This window comes from Anabas testudineus, chromosome 7 (genome assembly GCF_900324465.2).
Source record: "Anabas testudineus chromosome 7, fAnaTes1.2, whole genome shotgun sequence".
Classification (NCBI taxonomy): Eukaryota; Metazoa; Chordata; class Actinopteri; order Anabantiformes; family Anabantidae; genus Anabas; species Anabas testudineus.
The window spans coordinates 11795533-11815666 of NC_046616.1; the positions used below are offsets into that span (position 1 = coordinate 11795533).

Genomic DNA, 20134 nt, shown 5'->3' on the forward strand with positions numbered 1-20134 from the left:
CACTAAACCCTCTCGCATTGATCTCGTGTTGTTTTTGTGTTTTAACTTTAAGTTTATGTGAGGGGCACATATTTGCATTTGAACGTAAATGTAAATCACAAAACACGATACACTTAATACATCTCTGTTTAATAAAAGTGGTTTAAATCTCCTGTTTACGCCATCATGTCTATACAGTTTATCACAACCAAAAAACTAGAGTTTCCATCTCACCGATATATGTCCAACACGTATTCTTGATTGTGTTGCCAGTTTTGTGCGTGATGCCGCCGCCGTTCCAGTGAGAAACACAGAGAACAGATTGCTTACATTAGTGGTTCCAGTTCACTGTAACAACAGGGCTTTATCTACTGGATTAGATCAGCAGCACACAACACTGAGAGAGGAGAAAAAACATACATTTCAACACCAAAAACCTACATACATATACTTTAACTTTACACACTCACACACTCGCATATTTACACAGACACACACACACACAGTCACAGTTACTCAGCTATTTTGATTGACAACAACCACACACTAACACCAGAAACCAACAGACACTACAGTAACATTACCTACAGTACAAAAATCAAAAAATATCTCCAAGTATACAATTATTATTTACAGCTCAAGTATACACTCTGTCACTCTTACTATAGATACTCAGTGTGAATTTACCAGAATGTACATCAATATGTACAGATTAAATACATTGTCTTAAATACTATAAATATAAATATGGTTTGGTCACATAAAGACTATTTGCACAGTTAAATAAATACACTATTACTCTATGTTCGTTGATTTCATCTCAGTAATTTAACTGAGTTAAAATCCAGAAGTTGCTTACATAATGCAACATAGCTGACACATGAACAACACAGAGACCCTGGAGTTGAAGTTTCTGTTTCCAACAGCAAATATGAATATTAAATGCCAATATATTATTACTGTGCAGTATTTCATCTGTGTTTGGAAGTAGTTGTAAATGTAGTGTGGAATGCCTCGAAGTAGAATCATATAACAAAATCTATAGACATGAATGATATGATGTCCAATGGAAACTACTGTATAAACACATGTGCTTTCTTTGTTTGGAACCCACCACGTTGGTATCAGAGTTTATCATCCATCATTGTGCAGATCAGTCTGTAGCTATAGGTGCAGAGTGGCAGTGCATTTCAGTGTGCAGCATTGTTCTCCACTAACCACTTACTAACATGATCTAATAGGTTCACCACCTGCTTCATCTATATTTTGAGTCACAGTATTGACTCATTTTAATTGCTCATGAAGACATAAAACTCTATTGTGCTCACATTTCTGTGCTTTCCTTTATGTGCTTTAAATCCAAGCCAAAGTTGCAGTTTTCGTACAGGTGAGTGTCTTCACCTGAGGTTTTGTGCCATTTGTATCACAAGTCACTTGGCCAAAAACTTCTGGTTGCGTTTCCATATGAGAGAAGCTCTAGTTGGCTTTGCATGTCAAAATGTAGGGACTGAAAAGGTTATTATCTCACGTCTTAAGGCTTGGTTGTATCCAAGCAATATCTAACAGTCACTACATGTAGCAGTCGTGTGACATAACTTATTGAAGCCTAAAACCTGAGCAGATGCAAGAGCCTATGAGGTCACATATTATAGCTACATAACCATGGTCAGCACTAACATTACATAAAATAGGGAGCAATCTGCAGTAGATGATAAAAGTTTGTAACATCACAAGATGCCACATTATGACCTGTTGAAATGAAAACACATTTTGAGTGCAGAGACAAATGCCCTCTGTGATGACAAGCATATAAAACTAGTAGCTTTTGGCTTGGTGTATATTATTGTATGCTGTATAAATAAAACATTCTTGTGATTAATATTTAAATTCCACAAAGCGTTTGTCAAATATGTGCTTAAGAAACAACTCCAGGGTTTCTACTTAATTAAAGTGCTCAAGTGAATGAGACATGACATTGGTCCAAACGCTACATAAATGCATTACATAATGAAGAAAATGAAATGACAAGAGCATAAGGCAAACAGACAACTAAGATGGGGTTCAGGCACCGAACAATGTGTCTGACTGTGCTTCACACTACATCTGTTCAGTCTCAAGTATTGGTGTAGTCAGGGAGGGGCCACCACACTGTGTGTGTGTGTGTGTCCACCATTGGCTCCTGCGCTGGCCAGCAGAGACACCCAGTGGTGAAAAATGTGTATTACCACTTATTCCAAACATTGATTATCACAGTACATTTTCCACATTATACCCCTAAACATACATTGATATACAAGATTATACATTAAAGATTTAAAAGGCTCAAGTTTTTACAACTTAGTTCACAAAAATACATCGATGTGAAGATCGTAGTGTTTATGAAATGATGTCCATCGTCACAATTTGAGGAATGTACTGTACAACAATTGAACATAAACATTATCCTCTCAGGGATGAAGTATGATTAATCCACAGAAGAAAATGACAGTAAACATCTTACTTAATGCACTGTTACGTCGTTAGAGAGATATCCTCGTAGGACATTGACAGTAAAATGTCTCATCTCTGTATTGCTAAACAAACAGCCGTGCAGGTGGAGCAGACAAAGCAAAGTGTCTTCTCTCCTCTACCTCCTCCACATCAGAAGAGGACCTGTATCTATGGCGCGTTGCCACGGCTTCCCCTGGGTAACGCTGCTCTATTTTTAAACAGGCAGGGTCACCGGGAGCTCTCATTCAGTGGCAGACGACAACACAATGATGCACGCACGCACACTCGCACACGTACATCTACATGGACACAAAGACCAATTCCAATTCCCTCTCTGTGTGCCTGCCGATCAAAAACAAGCTCTTCTGCTTATCCCTCGTTATGCACCTACACCTCTGCCCTTCTAAGGCATTGATTAAACGCTTGATTATAATGACTAATTTAAATGAAAAAGCTTTGTCTAGATCAGCTGCAACTCAAACAGCACAAACATGATGTGTCATCACTGTTGACAACAGCATCAGAGCCTTGTTGTTATCAAGGAGAAAAGCAAAGAAAAGTGCCGATCCCCTAATGGAAATGGATATCTGTGCTGTGAAGAGGTGAAAAGTTTTACCTCATTTTGCACTACTATTGTCCAGTAAGTGCATTAAGTAAGACCATTGCACAACACGTCCAGTATGTACAGTATTCTACATCAGTGGGGAAAGTGGGGATAGAAGGAGATCCACAGTTTTATGAGGACTCTACTTTGACTGGTTGTTATTGCTGATGCATGATAGGCACAATAAACTTAAAGATCTAGTGTGATTGCAACACTGTTTTCAGAATCATCACTTATCACATACTGTTATGGATGCTGTTTGTTTTCTATGTGAGAAATGCTTTAATAAAGTGATACCAGTCAGGATAGGATGAGTTGATTTCTGAGTCTCCTTCCATCCTATACACATCAATAACATAACATCCAGCTGTGTCAAAAAGTGGGACTACTTTATAATGTAAAGCATTTGGGCGTTGCACACACCTTAACCTAAGCCTGTATTTAATCACGCAGTGGACCATTCTAAGCTTCATTCCTCCCTCTGTTGCCATCTCTGTCCCTTTCCTTCTCCACCGCTATAATTCCTCGACAGATAGAAAAGGTCTTCACATCTGCTGGGACTCACATTCCCATGATCGCTCAATCTCAACTAGGGATTCACAGGCAATTAGTAGCACGGTTCTCATGATGAGGAAGAAGAGAAGAACCATAGACAGGGAGTGATGGAGCAGAACAGTGAGGAAAGAGGGAATAGCGCTCTGGGGGTTAAGGTGTGACGAACGCTGCAACAACCGGCAGTAGATTTTCTCTTCTTCTTCTTCTTAACTTCCTCTGTTTCTCCCTTTCTTCCTCTGTTTCTCTTTCTTCAAGCAGGGCTGGGGTTCAGGAGCATGTGTCAGCTCAGTGGATCATAGTTCAGACTCAGGCGAACCGATATTCTGGTAGCCTGTCTTGGTGCTGGTGCCATAGTTGGTGTTGGTCATCTCTTGGGTGCCGCCGGGACCCAAGTAAGCACGGTGGGCAGGCATCGGGGATGGCGCCTCGCTGGGGTTCTTGCTGAGGATGAAGCGCTGCTCGTCTTGCTCCTCCAGGTTGGAGATGTCCTTCATCATGCCTTTACGGTAGGAGACCGACAGCTTGTTGGAGCCGTCTGAGACCAGGTTAAACTGACGGACAATGTAAACAATAGGTAAAGGCAGCATCGCCACGATGATGAGGGCGTAGGCCATGGCCAATGCCCAAGGAGGATAGCTTTGGAAGCGCTCTGAGCCCTTGTGAGGGAAAGAGGATGGAGAAAAAGACAAAGATAAGGACAAGTGGGGAAGAGGAGATGATGCACAAGAGGACAGAACAAACAAGCTGAGCACTGACCTCAGACTCCACCCAGGCGTTGTATCCTGCAGGACTGACTGCCATTTCAATGACAGTGGCAGTGATGAGCACAATCAAGACAGCTGGCGACACATACCTCCACATGTAGTAATAGAAAGCATATGGCCTGAAACCAAGCATGTCCTCAAGGTCCTGCATGAACCTGAGAAAGAGGAAGTAAGCATAAACTGTATAATTAAAATATATAGTAAAGTGGGAAAAGATCACCTTGCTACTGTACTTTTAAAACAGATCAAACACTACAAGTTGATCAGAAACTGAGTGCTGTCTGGAACTTAATGTGTTGTCTGAAAACTATTTATATTCAGCTACAGCTTCTGTAGACAGATGTCCAGTCAAGTAACTGTACCTCTTAGTGCCATATATCCAGGCTACAGAGATATTCTCCAAGATTACCACCACAGTGAGAGGCAAACCAGCTGAATAGTCATCAAACATGGTGACAAAGTAGTTCCCTGAGCGCTGCACAAACAGCAGGCCTAACAGGAAGGCTATAATACAGCAAACCACTGAAGGAAAAGACAAAAAAGAAAAGAAAAAATCAATTCAGAATCTGAAATACTGTAATTTTAAGTAAGAGGAACCAGATCTGAAAAGGAGAACCAAGACTCACCGCACAGGATCTCCTTGCGGATCTTGAAAGCGTCCAGTACAGGTGTGGTGATGCCAGTCATGGTGCCAATCATACTTCCCAATCCCAAGTTGATCAACATAAAGAAGAACATGACAGACCAGAAGGGACTGGCAGGGAAATGTGTCATCGCCTCTGTGAAAGCAATAAACGCCAGGCCAGTGCCCTGAACAGCCTGGATGAGAGAAGAAGGTGAAGAGTTTCACAGTGGTTAATGGGAAAAAGAGATCCTTTGTGGAAAATCAACCACTTCACTTCCATTTATAGATTTATCATATTTAGTGCAGCCATTTAAGCTCATACATAAGCTTACACAGATATGAAGAGTAAGAGTGATTTTTTAAATTCATATTAACATAAACTGGAAATAAAGTCCTAAAAGTGTGATTATTATCTTATGAAAAAAATAGTGTCATAAGCCATCAAACTAAATTTCACAAGTTCACCTTTCTGTGTCGGACATAATCATCCATAAAAGATCAAGTGACTCTCAAATCTTTTCTTCCTTAAAATGTATTCAATAACACGAGACAATGCTTAGAAAGGGTAGTTGTACTGTATGCAGAGGGGTACATGAGTTTGCAAAAAATAATTGTCTCAAATTTAAGTCTCTGCACCATTGATTTAGAAGATGACAATAAATGTGTACTGAAGAAATTACTGGTTAAAGCCCGATCCAATTGCCTACATAGTAATTTACTAATGAAACCGCTGATGAGCTGTGTCAGACAATAATTGAGCAACTGAATAATGGCCAAGAAAATTAATATTTTGTGACAGGCCAAACAGAAAATAACCATTCGGAGTGATTGAATGAAGAATATCAGCATTGGGTGCTTTACATATAGTACAATATCCACTAGAACAGCCGGTCAAACTAAACAAACACTGGATTCAATTCACTATAGCCTTATAGCCTCTAAAGTCTTACCCACTGACCTTGTTGAGTTCGTCCTCGAGCACACAGGCGTCCAGGCCCAGCTGGTCAAAGCTATCCTCCTTCACTGTTTTAATGACACCATACATCTCTGCGTAGTCCTGAGTGGACAGGTGGGAAAAGTTGATGTGAGGAGGGATGAGCTCTCTGCTCAGCACACCAGTGTTTAGGTAGCCCAGGATCTTCTCAGCATTCCTACACACAGACAATTGGAGATGTGAAGAGGTTGGATGCATGAGGAAGTATAAGTGATGCCAAAGACAGGCAGATAGTTAGAATCACAGCACTCACTCGACAACACACTTTTCATTCATAACATTCGCCTTGAACCCCAGGACAGCGAACACCACTAAAGTGGCCAGGATGGAGGTAACAAAGTTGATGATGGAGACCAGCGCAGCGTCAAAGTGGCAGTTGTTGTCTCTCTTGTTGTAGCTGGAGAAAGCAATGACGCCTCCGAAGCCCAGACCGAGGGCAAAGAAGACCTGAGTGGCTGCTTCTCGCCACACCTGAGGCTCCAACATCTTTTCCAGCTGCAAAGAAGAATAAAGGCAATAAATGGTGGAGAAGGAACTGAGCGATGTTATAATTTATCCTCTTCAACACACCTGATGATGTCCTACTGTCATACGTTATTCTAATAAAATGTAGTGTGCCATGGTTACTTACGTTTATCATTTGACATATGTTATTAGTGTCATATGCAGCAAATTATAAAGTAGTTGCAAATCTTCACCATATCTAATGATGCAGCAAGTGTTTTCTATGTAATTACACAGATTGACCACAAGAGGAAGACATCGTCACAGCATGGTTTCTGTGAGTGGAGCTGATTGTCTTGGTGGTAAAGCTGAAAACACCTCATGGCAGCTTGTGTAGACAGAGTGTCACTTATGTTACGTATCAGTCTGTGAATGCGTGATCGTCAACAAACAATTTTGAGAGCAAATTTCCCCCCATCCAGCTGGACTAACCCTATTTCAGTGTTGTTTCTTTCCTTCTTTATTTTTGTCTCACCTTAGGGGTGAACATGTGTGCAATGCCGTCCACCGCACCCTTCAGCAACAAACCTCGTACCAGGAAACAGAAAAGTACCACATAGGGGAAGAGCGAGCTGAAGTACATCACCTAAGAGACAGAGAAAGTCAAGTACATTACACAGTGTTGCCATGGACACGTTTTTCACAGGCCTCACACATGGAGGAGATCCTGCAACCATACAAAGGCAACAAAATGAATAAATCCCAAAACTGCTTTGTGTTTTCTTGGCAGTGAATCTGTCAGATTTTGCCAAATGTGTAGAGCACTTTTTGAGGTTTTGGATAGACGAGTAAAAATCCTTCCTACCCTAAAGCATTTCAGGAAATCATTGAAACACTGACTATAATATTTGTGTTTAAAAAAACATGTCAGACCTCGGCGATCCACTCTCTGTTGTGCATTTTGTGTATTCAAACCGTGGGTTGGTTGTTGAGTTGTGGTATATGACTCACTCTCTGGATCCAGATTATATGATATTGTTGCATTTTCCATCTGCATCCTGATCTGGTTTTTGCTTGGTTCAGTTTAAGCTTATTAATGCTGCATGTCTCTCACTTCCATAATATGGACGAGATCCAAAAATAGAGAGCTTTAGCATCTTACTTCTGACTGACATAAAACAGCTATAGACAAGGATGAATCCGTGATTAGATAGAATAAATAGAATCTTAAAGGTTTTGCTGAAATAATTTAATGTGTATGTCTTTATATTATATATATATATATATATATATATATATATATATATATATATATATATATATATATGTGTGTGTGTAGAATGCAGAATTAAGCTCCTGTTTGCAGTTTGCGAGCTCAGGCCCTGCTGGTAAGACATGTAAGCCCTGTACCTTTCCAGAGGACTGGATGCCTTTGATGACAGCTAGACAGACCATGATCCAAGCCACCAGCAGAGACAGTGTCATCTTCCAGTTCAGGCCGCCAGTGTCGTCAATGGTGCTGGTGATGTTCAGAGTCTGGCGGTACCAGAAGTATGTGGTGGCTGAGCTCTTCTCACACTCTGGCTCCACGACTACAACAGCAACGAGGAAAAGGGAGCTATTAGCAGTTCTCTGAAAGTAGAGACTGTACATATATGATGGACAGCCAACCTGGTTCTAGGTTTCATAGGAAACTTGAAATATCCTGTGAGTCCCATCAATTTTAGCAGTGAAGAAAATTCCTTAAGTAAATGTACTGTACCTTTCACATCTATAAGAAGCTAAATCAAAACAACATGGATGTATTCATAATCATAAGCACAGTCGCCATCCTGACCTTGAATGTTAATCAAAGCTGATGTCTTTTACTCTGCCAGAACCCACATGTGCCTCAACCGCGGGTTACCAGCTGTGAGACATTCAGGGTACTAACACTGTCAGCAGGGTCATACTATCTGCCAGACCTCGCCACCAGAGCTGTCCCAGCTACAGCGTAGACACAGCCCAAATAGTCTTCTGGGATCCTGCAGAGACACTGTTGCTTGCCTGCACAGCTACAGTGAGCCACGATGCTTCAATGCAAAAGACTTGTTCTGCAGCTTAAGCACTGCCTGCGTAGTGATGCACTGCCTGTGTATCCGTATCTGCTCAGATAGTTTGATGAATATGGAATTGTCTTTCAGGACTCACATGTTTTCTTTACTTTGTGTCAGGGGCTTTTTAATATCATAGCTCCTCTGTATGGAGGCTTATGTAACATATCATTATGCATTCTGCAGTTTTGTGCAGTGTATAGTGTCGTAGACTCACTGGCTTGGGTTCCATTTCTCTGGATGGGGCATTCAGCCCAAGGCAGTGGATACTGGAAAGACTGGAAGAAATAAAAGATGCTCCAGCCGATGATCACGTTATAATAGAGGCCCACAAAACCGCAAACCTGAGGGGAAGTGAGAGAAAACAGCAATACTTACTGTATCACTAACTACATCACTAAAAAACAAATTTACACAGTGGCACAGGGGACCAACAGCTTGCAGTTTATTGCGATGAATGCCTCTTCAGTCAAGGCCTATTCGTGAAGCAAACTGCTTAAGTCGGAGATGATATGAATTATTGAGTTGTTTGCTCTTAGCAGCCAAGACTGGGGTCCTCTATGAGAAGGTATTTATAGCTGTCCAATCTTCCTCTGTCACATTCGAACTGCCTCATTGCTCCAAGCCAAGCCTCTCTTTTTTTACACTAAACGAAATAAATAATAACTTAATAAATCACTGACAAACAGAAAGACTGATGCAGTAGATCATAGGCTAACTGATTTTGATGCGATTTGGACATGATGGGTCACTGACAGATTATAGCAGTGATCAGCGCTGGTCAACACATGCCATTCCCTGGAAAGCATCAAGATCCAGCAGACGGAGGTCTACAGCAAGTTAGCTGTGTCCGTGTTTACCATGTCTGAGAGTGAAAGGAAACGTCAACAACAACCCTTAAATAGATTGGATGTAGCCCGGTTAAACATTTACTTTCTTCACAGGCCGTTGCAATAATTAGAGAACCACATTGTTAGATCATAAATTGTTACTGATGCTGTTAGAAGTGGTCAGCAACAAGCCATTAAAATGAATAAAATAGCTATTGAGTAGTAGGTTTGTGAGGCCCCAGATGGTCATTTGGTTGGTGTGTTTCTTCTATAATTGTATATTGGTTTTATTATTTTACTGTTCTGAGTTTACTGCAAGGTGGAAGAAACATGTTATGGGTTTTTTTCCTCTAATAACAAGTCATCAAATGTTTGTAAGTTATTAATAAGCCAGCCCATCTCCAAAATGATACACACTTCTACACTCAAACAGTAGCTGTAGTCATTATCTGAGTCATCAGTGATAACATTTAAACCTTGTGTAAGTCATATTATACAAACTCTCCAGTGTAATTTTCTGATTGGAGGTTGACACTCACCATCAGGCTGGAAACTCCAATTCCTCCCAGCTGTGGGTAGACGTAGTTCCACACCCCGATGCTGCCACGCCTGATCCTCTGACCCACTGCCAGCTCCAGAAAGAACAATGGGATGCCGATGAGAAGGAGGAGAATGAAGTAGGGCACTAGGTATGCACCTGAGACAGGAGAGGAGACAGAGGCAAGAAAAATTACTGCAGAATGTGCAGCTTCTTTTGTTTTCTGGACATGTTTGAAATCTCCATAATAAAAGACAAACACTGCTTGTAAAGCAGCAGATTTGTTAAATTCTCTCTGTCAGCTTCTATTTTTGGACTATTTGGACTCTCTATCCTCCAGCACTCTGGTTTCACTGTTTCCATTCCCTTTCTCTTCATTTTTTCCTCGTACACTTGCATTTTCTCTCGCTCTTCGTCTCCAACGTTCATTCACTACTTTGTCAGATATGGCCGTCTTTTTTTTTTGCAGCAGGCACAATGAAGAGACAGCAGAAGGCACTCACAGACAACAAGTCATGTCCAGTTCTGCTTACGTCAAGAGATGAAGGGGCACCATGGTGACAGAACCACACAAAGCCAGAGAGGATGGGCTCACACTGATGGACAGCTGGAGGGAGCAGCTTGTCTCCAGACTAAAAAACATTACTATGACGTTTGACTGGATCAAAAATACTGATAACACTGTGAGTGGCTATTAGAGCTGTAAAGATAGTGTTATGTTACACAGTGGTATTATTATCTGGACTGTTCGAAGTGTTGCTGCCCACCATTTGCAGATCTTTAGTGATGTTTATTCTGAGCAGCACGACACACAGAACAAAGGCCAACCCAAACAAAATGTGTTAGTGAGGAGAAAACCTACAAGCCTGTTCAGTATTTAGCGCAAAACACAATATTTAACACCTCCCGGCCGGGCCAGTGCATTATTTTATTTATTATGGTCACTGAAAGACTAATGGCTATTGATTGTATTGACACCTGGACCTTCCTTCAGGTTATAAATTGGATTTATGACACGACTGTAGAGATGTATTAATACTGAACACATTAAACTTCAGCTTAACCTCGGACACAAGCTGATAGTTGTTCAGTCCGAGTTCTTTTCCCCAAAAAACTTGTGTCTGTCTGGTCTGGATAGTGGTTAACATACAACAAGATAATGAAACTAAATTGTTACAATATATATTGTATTGTATATTTATTTGTAAGATAGTCTCATATCGTATCATTTCATTTTGAGTATCGTTGCTTTGGCGAGGCATACTCGGCTTTGTAAGTGATCTGTTTCCATACGTTTCAGGCACCACTGTGTCCTCATCGCTGTGACAAGCCCAAACAAGACAACGCAGCACCTATCACTGAGTCAGCGGACAATACACACACAATAGCACTCGAGAACATACACACACTCTGATTAAAATACACAATATTCAGCTGTGTTATATCATGCATATCAAATACCCTCTTTACACACACCTCCCACACAAGGTGGAACTAACAATGTCTAAAAGCCCAGAATCAGTGTTTACTCTTCCACTTCCTCCATCTTAGTCATCACCGCCCTCTCATCTCGACATAATACCAGTAAATCATAATACCAAAGAGATAAGGCTAACAAACCTGCAGGAAAAGCACACACAGTACTATGCCAGATCACTTTGTGGTGCTACATATAGCTGATGAGGATGTACCTTATCTTGCTGCTGTTGGCACATTTCACTAGGACTGCCCCTCTGACTTGTCCAATTAGTTGGCTCACTGGTTGACAGAATACAATTCATCAAAGAGGATGCTACTGCTGCCCAGTCAGCAGCCAAACTGAGTAGGATTTTTATTATTATTGTTATATGGGCAGGAAATTGGTATTAAAACCAAGATTCTGCATTGGGTGCAATATTTACATGTAAAATCATAGACTTTCAGTGCAATAAAGAGTTTTCTTTTGTAGTCGATTACATCCGACACTGATTCCTGTGCTTTAATAATGTGTATACACCCAGATAATAGATGCAACAGTAAATAATAATCGTGGTGTAGCCAGCAGTAATATATTTGTTATATAAACGAAACGCAACAACAGCAAATCTTATGAGAAACGTTCTTTGTCACACCATGGACTATTTCAGGAAGCTCTTTAGCACAATGTAAGCATTTAGTTCTCACTACACTTACACCTCTGACTGTGAAAAAAAAAGAAAAATCAGAGGCTAAATGTTTCAGAATAATGATGAAAGTGAATCTGTACAGTTCCAGGTGGTGGAAACCACTGGTTTGTCCCTGGATGATGTAAGAGCAACTAGGTCAGGTGCAACTTCAGATAGAAAACACAGAACAGCGCATAGTGACTTTATCTGGAACTGAGGAAATAAGAGCCAAATTAGCTGAAATTGCATTTCTTTCTGTAATGTGATGCAAATCAACATTTTATGAGATAAAGTAATACAACATTAAATTTCACGCCAATCACCAAGGCCAGAGGCCAACCTCAATCAAATCATGTCTCAGCAAATAGCTGCCAGGTGCTGACAGTTTCTTCGTCAAGACTGCAGACAGTGAACAAATCCCACGTCCAAACAAAAAGATAAAATCTAAATCGTTAAGTGCTATTGGGTTAACTATTCCCATCTGGCTAGTTACAATATTGAGACCTTTACAGAACTAATAAAAAATCCCATTAACAACCTAGACTCAGCACAGCATTTCTCATTGTTAATAATTACTCAGCACCCAAAGGGCACATATGTTCACCATGGGTGGCCCAATTACTGTAGGAACCAGCTCTCGGTGTTACCAGCGTTTTTATTTGGTCTACACAGTTTTATGTCTCTCCCAGCTAAAATGCACCAAAATATGAACAAACAAAGCCACGCTTACCTCCACCATTCTTCTGGCACAGGTAGGGAAATCTCCAGACATTACCCAGACCCACTGAGAAGCCCACTTGGGCGAGGATGTACTCCAACTTGTTGTTCCAGGCCGGTCGGCCGTCCTCAGCGTCGGGGTCTGGGGAGGGCAACAGGGCCTTTCCTGGAGCAGTAGAGCCAGGACTCAGGCCCATGCTCATTTGGCTGCTCTTATAGTCCATGGGGTGCTCGAGTGACAGCAGGTCAGCCACAGACTCTGTGACTGGCTCAGTGCTGTGCTCCCGTTGGGTCACCTTGGTGTTCTTTGGCATGGTGCAACACAGGAGCTCTGCGTCAGAAGGACGAAGGTGGTGGAGGCGTGGAGATCAGAGCCTGATGATTGACTTGAGGGAGACCAAATCTGTGAAGAGAAACAGTTGCAGAGAGAAAGAAAATGTACAGTAGGTGGTTAGGAAAACCTTACATTATCCACTTAATCCATATAATGGTAGTGTAAGTAACTGCACTAAGCAATTCACTGAGTCTGAGAGTTGTGACAAGTGACTCAGAATTACATGTGATGCTTTTCCTGTTTGTTTGCACATGAAGTATTTTAAAATTGTAGTAAAACAACAGCAGCCACGTAGAAGAGGTATTTCAGTAATCCACTTCATCATGGGGGATGAGACACAGATTGAATTACAATCCATTTCACAGTAGCCCATTATGCTAAAGTTGAGTCATGTGAACATCATGACCAGCAGTGAGCAGTCTGTCTGTGCGACTACTGGTCTCATGAGCAATAAAAGTGCAAAAAACTAAAGCTTCTAAGCACAGATTCATCGGTTATTAGTGCAGTAGTAGTCCTCATCACACAGCTTCAGCAATTTGTCTGCATGTTATTTTGTCACTTCATTCTGTAACATCTGGTATATGCCCTATAGAAACCTGTCAGAAAAGTTAGTTCAACTTCTCCACCTTTTCAGAATCCACTAATAATCCTACAATCATGTGTAGCGTCTGCTTCAGTGGAAACTGGAATCTCATAATGCAGCTTAAGAGCTAGTGTATCAGGAAAAAATAGAAGATCTGAGAGAGCAGAGACAGTAAGCCACGCAGATCCTGACACATCTCATCTTCTGATGACTCTAGTTTGATTAAAAGTGAGCGATTAAAAGAATATCAATTGAATAATGAAAAATCAAAATGGATGCAGCAGAATCAGAGATGTAATTTTTTATATTACATATATTCATTTTCAAGACCACCAGCTGAACACAAACACTGACTCTTTGGTTGGAGATATGTTATGTTAGTAACGGCTAACGTGGTCTTCAGGTGCAGGCTGCAGTCATCACCTGTAATGCAGTTTGTTTTCAAGGCAAAATAACGAGATACTGAACTAGTTTGAAACTAAAATATTAAAATATACTGAAACAGTTAACATGTATCGTATAGAAACTTAATTTCCTAACTATGGTCAGTTTGACGTGGACACCCATGTGCTTCCAGCTACACAATCCGAAAATGGCAAGAATCAGAGTCTGAAGATAGATTTCTGTGTGGGATGGATGAGATCTGAGTTTTTGTTGTTGTTGTTGTGGCGGCTTGAGGGCAGAGAATAGAAGTCTGATCTGGAGACAAGGCCTCTAATCTTAAAACAGATTGAAATCATAGTTGGGCTTTTATTCACAGTGACTTCTCAAGAACAGTTGCCAACTTAGTGGACTCCAAAGCCCACCCAGAGGCTGCACCAGCAGCACGCACATCACATTCCTCAACAGTGGCAACAAGGCCCTGCAGTCACGACACGCAGCCGCTCTCAGGCTGTGAGCTCGACACAGATCCCAGAACAGCAGTGACCTTTCCCACAGCAGCCAGCTTCTGCACAATACTGAGTCATCTATGAATACTCTCTGAACAAGGTGTGAAGCAGTGACGTGTATGTTTACAAACATAGATGATTTTTTTGGGCTAAGTTGCTGTTTTTTTGTGTGTATTTGAGGCTGTGTAGCTTTGACAGATTGTCCACACTACATTTCATCCTACTTTTTGAATGAATGGAAATACTGGTATAATTAGTAACAAACTGCCCCAATTACTGCTTATGGATCAGGATGATGGTCACATGTTATGCACATATGGCTGGTGGATTCTCAGTCAACCAGTGCAGTGAAAGTTTTGAATATTGATGCAGAAGTAGACCAATATCAACTTTCACAGTTTCACAGTGTGTCCTGACACAGATGGCACATTACAGAGGCAGCAGGACATCGCATTCAGTTACAGATTACAGTGACTGTGGCCACTGGGGTTTTTTTTCTAGGATACCTCTGAAAATGTGTCTGACATCAGGAGTACTAAGGAACCTACAGAACATTGATCCAAAAGAAAAGGTGCTGCAGACAGTGAAGTTTGCATGTAGATTTCAAATACATGGGAGTGAGTGAACAACATGTGACTAAGAGGAAGATGTTGAATTCTGCTGGAGGTTCCTAAAACTAATCTTTACATTCCCAGCTTTCCATAGACAGTCTGGTTTTGATGATGTAACAGTGAAGGTTCAGTTTCTCCTGCGAAGATACCCTCCACTTTTATCTCGTCTGGTTGCTAAGCGATGGCTCTCTTCCTGCAAAATTGAAATCCCATCCCTGCAGCATCAGTGGTCGCCTTTCTCTCTTCTTCCCATCTCCAAGGGACAGACACAATTTTCCCTGAAGGATGGCTGCAAACAACATAGAGCTGCTGTCACGGGACCGTGAGGGATGATTGATTGAAGCAAAAGGTGATGGTCTGTTAAGAGATCTACTGCAGCGTCAATTACGCCGCATCACAAACGGGCTCGTTTGTAGCTTTAGTGTTCAAGCAATTTCAGAGAAAACATGGATTTGTAATGTAACCAGTCGTGACTAATTACTTTCCCACTCACTAAGATATGATTCTGAACAACACAGCACCTGCATGTTGTGTGTGTTCAGGCATTTTTCCGACGCGTCACACACGGGCCATGCACCATAGCTCGAGGTCTGACTCTTAACATAGATATAACCTCTGATGCCTTGTCAAGGTCAAATCAATCTGTTAGTGCAAACAACACCGATATAAGTCAGCAGGTGATGTGCCCCGCAGAATTCGTCATATTCGCCCCACATTTGGACACACATGGCGCGGCATCGCCAAACAGGGAGGATTAATAAAGGGCGCGCACACCGTCCGTGTCGCCGTTTGTCAGGTGCTAAGATGACAGCAGATGCTTGTCTCAATCATGCGAGTTTGTTTTTTTTTTTTTGGAGGGGCTATTTGAGCAGTTCGAAATGATACGAAACTATGAATCCGTCGCAGATAAACAAACGTATCTGAATTGATAGAATTGTGATGAATAGCATCCTTACCTTATGTGTAGTTCAGGGATATAACTTCCCAGACAACGTGAATCCACAGTGAGTGAACGGGAATCTTCATTCAGCATCCGTCTCCGCATGCAACATCTCTGCGCGCAAATAGATGCGAAACCACGGAGCTTCCAGCCAGAAAGCGCCTGGTGCGTAAAGTCTGACGCAGGGGCTCAACGCCTGCCACAAGTTTTGTCCACTACAGCCGCACAAGTGTGTGCAGGTGATGGTTTAATGGCAGCTGTTAGTCTCCCCCTCAGCGCTTTTGACGTTGTTCTGCGGTTCTGTGAAAGACCTGCTCACACCTCCGGTTTCCACGTGGTTATGGCTGTGTTTGGGATAAATCTGCCCCCCCCCCCCGTAGGGTGAAAAAATTACTATGGCAAGTCACGACGAAGTCTGACGCATGTTTGAGTCACCCACTCGTGCGCACGTCAGCAGCTGATCCAAAAAACATCTGCAGTGTTTCCAGCATGATAAGAAGAAACAAGAGCATCACACAGGTATGGTCGGTTTGATGTCATGTGTGCTTGTGCAAATGTTTGGATTAAGGCAAAAGACTTTTCCCAGAACCTTATTAGAAACTATTTTTAGTTTATCACTCCATCAAACTTTTCCACTTCACATTTTATGTGTCTGCCCTCACATCATTAACCTCCTTGACACAGGCTGTGCTTGCTGATGTGATACAGACTGAAATACAGAAGTGTAAAAACACTGTGCTTCCTAATGGCCGTTTCTCAAGTGTAGATAATTTGTGGCCCAGTCATTTTTCTTTCTGACACCAGCAATTTACTGTGGTCTTTGCTCCTCTGTTTTCTCCTGCCGCTCCATATATCACTCTGCATATTTTCTCCTGCCGCTCTGGGTGGTGTTTTACTGTCACAAAACAAACAAACACGCAAGGAGTTTTTGTTGTTGTTTGTTTGACTGTTAAGACAAAGTGGAGTTGCAAGAATAATCCCAGTTTTGGGACATATGATGACTGACACAGGCGGACAACATTCATCTTCTGGCAGCAGAACAAAGACAGAGTGTGAAATTTAGGCTGTCAGAAGGTTTGAGTTGAACATGACCACAGGTTCAGTTGGAGGGATTTGAGTATTAAGAGATGGAATTTGCTCTTCGTGTGTCAGGCGGTGATGAACATCTGCAACAGTGAGAGACTGAGTTTCACGTGTCAGTGCCAGATTATCACAGCGAATGTGTTTTATTACAAATGTTCCTGCTACTGTGAATCATAAGCCGCTGTAGTAACTTTAAAAAATAATAAACAGAGGATGTCTATCACAACCCCCCCCACCCCATACGCTCACACACGAAACACACGAGTAGCACTGCACCAACATGTATGCACAGTATGCTTCCTGTCTCCTTCAATTCACTCATGTGACTCACTTTCTAAGGGCTGACTGCTGGGATCAGTTGCCATGGCAACCACAGATCATATGATGGTTACTCACCATTTTTCTTTCTTTTCTGTTTTTTCCCCTTCCCGTGCACCTACTGGTGTTCTGCAGCACAAATGTGAATGAGCCACTAAAAACAAATACTGTAGTACACGAACGCTCTATTTTACACAACACACACTCTTCGTTGCAGGACAGGTTTTCCCTGCTGGTGGTCTGCTGCTTCTGAGGTGTGACCTGAGTTTTAAACAGTTAGTTTATCACGTCCGTAAAATATGCAACACAGAGACACAATGTGCTCTGCCATGACTCTGCTGCAGTATTACTCGTGTTAAAGCTTCATAAATAACCAGGGGCCATAAACCACGATCGCAACATCTCTTTTCACATCTGACAAGTGGTGCCACAGTAGAAATTTCACTTACACTGTAACATCAACACAGCTCTCCATCATTTCTGGTGTGACCTAAAATATCTTGACCTTGGGCTGGGTGATTTTATGTTTATTTATCTCACATAGCACAAAGAGTTGCTTAAGGGGGAGGCAGCAGTAGAGCCTTCGGATGCAACCATAATATTTCACATTGTTAAATTGGGACAGAGACTAGAGGGGTAATGAGCCAACACACAGGGTTGTGATTTACTAAGCTTTTTAAAACCATTCAGAAGCGCTTTGTTCTGTAGTGTCAGACTTCTAAAGACCCACTAAACAGGGAGGAGACAAGCTGCGCCCAGAGACTGATTGCAGTCACATGCAATAGTAAAATAATCCAAGGGTAGAGAGAGAACTTAAAAAGAGGGTATCAGGTGAGAGATAACGTTTCCCCCACATTACTCAATAGATGCAAATTTGTTCTTCAGTCGGAAAGAAAAAAATGAATAGTGGTGATTTTTATATATTCAATAACATTGTAAAAACTCTTATTCAGTGGAGCATCAACGCTGATCTCCAACCTCAGGAGAGCCAGGTTGCCAGGTCACAAATGAAACATGCTGACGAACACCCGTGCACAAAATCTGACCTGTGTCTCGAGGGGTGTTTCTGTGCAGCTGAGGCTCATAGGCAACTACGATTCAACTTCATCTTTCTGTTCCCCCCTTTGCTTGCTAATAATGGTGCAGTCCCTACTCCATCAGTGCACTGACACCTTTCCTACTCCCCTCTGGGTGTGAGAGTGCAGCCTTTCGAAAGAGATGGACAAATGGGGATGGAGGTGTACTTCGGCCAGTCCCCTGACAGACTACATGCTGCTTTTGTGTGTATGAAAAAGGAGAAAGAGGGGGCTGCAGGGCAACCGTATCCACAGCGGTGGAGGTGTAACACAAGCAGACAGTGAGGCAACAGCACAGAAACCTTCGTGTTTCACATTTGTTCGCAACAAGTTAGAGTAAATGGGCAAAATGAGGTGGATGTTATGGTGTTCAGAGGGGAGATTTCTCATTTGGTATTCGCCTGCTGCCTTTTGCCTATTTCCACTTAATTGCCTATATCTGCTGTTGAAGTGACAATCGTCTCATTAGCATCCCGGTAAAGCTTCAATCCTCTTTCCTACATTAAGAAATAAACACAAAAGTCACGACAGCAAGAGGACAAGCGTAAATATTGACAGTTGTGATGAACTTGCAGCACTCAAATCGATCGCAACAATTTGGCTGTAAGTCTAATAAACATTGAAATGAGCCTATGATGAATGAATGGTGTGATGATGTGAAGACATCATCAAGCATCTATATAGACAATTTGACTTTAAGGCTGACGATGATCCTGTTGGATGAAAGTGAAGAGGTAAATAAAACCAACAGGGAGAGTGAATTTACTACTGAGAAAGCTTTTAGGAGCACAGAGAGGTGACAGTTGGCCTGTTATCACAAGAAGCAAAAATAGAACTACTATAAAATCCTGCCACTACGCTAAACTCTCATAAATGAAAAGGCATTTCAAACATCCCCAAAGTCACCTGAGCTGTAAGTAGAAATCTTTGTTCATCGGTGTTTACAGACTCCCTGTAACTCCATGTTAGGCCTTGATCATTTATTGGTGCAAATGTATTGTACTGCAAACCACTAATGTCCTAAAGTCCTCCATTAGAGTCTGTGCCCTGTGGTTGTCTATAGCATGTTGTGTGGGTGTCTGTGAAGAGGAGAGCAACTGTAAGCAGCTCAAACAACTTATCATGTCTGAAGCATTTTGTATTGGAGCAATCGGCTTTACACCATAGAAATTATAATGAAATCAAAGTCGCTGTTCTTGTTTCTAATTAGCAATTCTTCAACCAGCTGATTAAAGCAACTGTTGTTCTTTTTCAGACACTACAATAATATGTAATAGTCACAGCAGATGGCTAAGATAGGGTTAAAGTTATTCCTGTGAATTTTAGGGATATACATGGTCCACCTCTCTATCCTGCCCTCCAGTTTACCAGATGGCTGTTTAGAGCCATGCTGTTTGCACAAACAGTAAAGACTTCCCACTAGTTCAAACACAAATGTGCATTCATCCATATCCTGCATGATTTCACTGGTACATATAAATATGTCTTTAATAGGTCAACAGTGAAATGAACCGTTGAGGCT

At 41.7% G+C, this 20134-nt stretch overlaps 1 protein-coding gene across 1 annotated transcript; it reads right to left on the reverse strand.

Annotated features, from left to right (window-relative positions):
* Window positions 1-118: 118 nt before the first annotated feature.
* Window positions 119-16455, reverse strand: slc6a17 (solute carrier family 6 member 17). The gene is made up of 12 exons (XM_026369057.1): window positions 16152-16455; window positions 12791-13180; window positions 9918-10075; window positions 8766-8892; window positions 7866-8047; window positions 6991-7101; window positions 6265-6506; window positions 5976-6168; window positions 5019-5211; window positions 4755-4914; window positions 4385-4547; window positions 119-4284 (listed from the first exon to the last, which is right to left on the reverse strand). Exons 2-12 carry the CDS (start codon window positions 13089-13091, stop codon window positions 3922-3924), a joined length of 2193 nt encoding a protein of 730 aa, XP_026224842.1. The 5' UTR covers window positions 13092-13180; window positions 16152-16455; the 3' UTR covers window positions 119-3921.
* Window positions 16456-20134: the final 3679 nt, after the last annotated feature.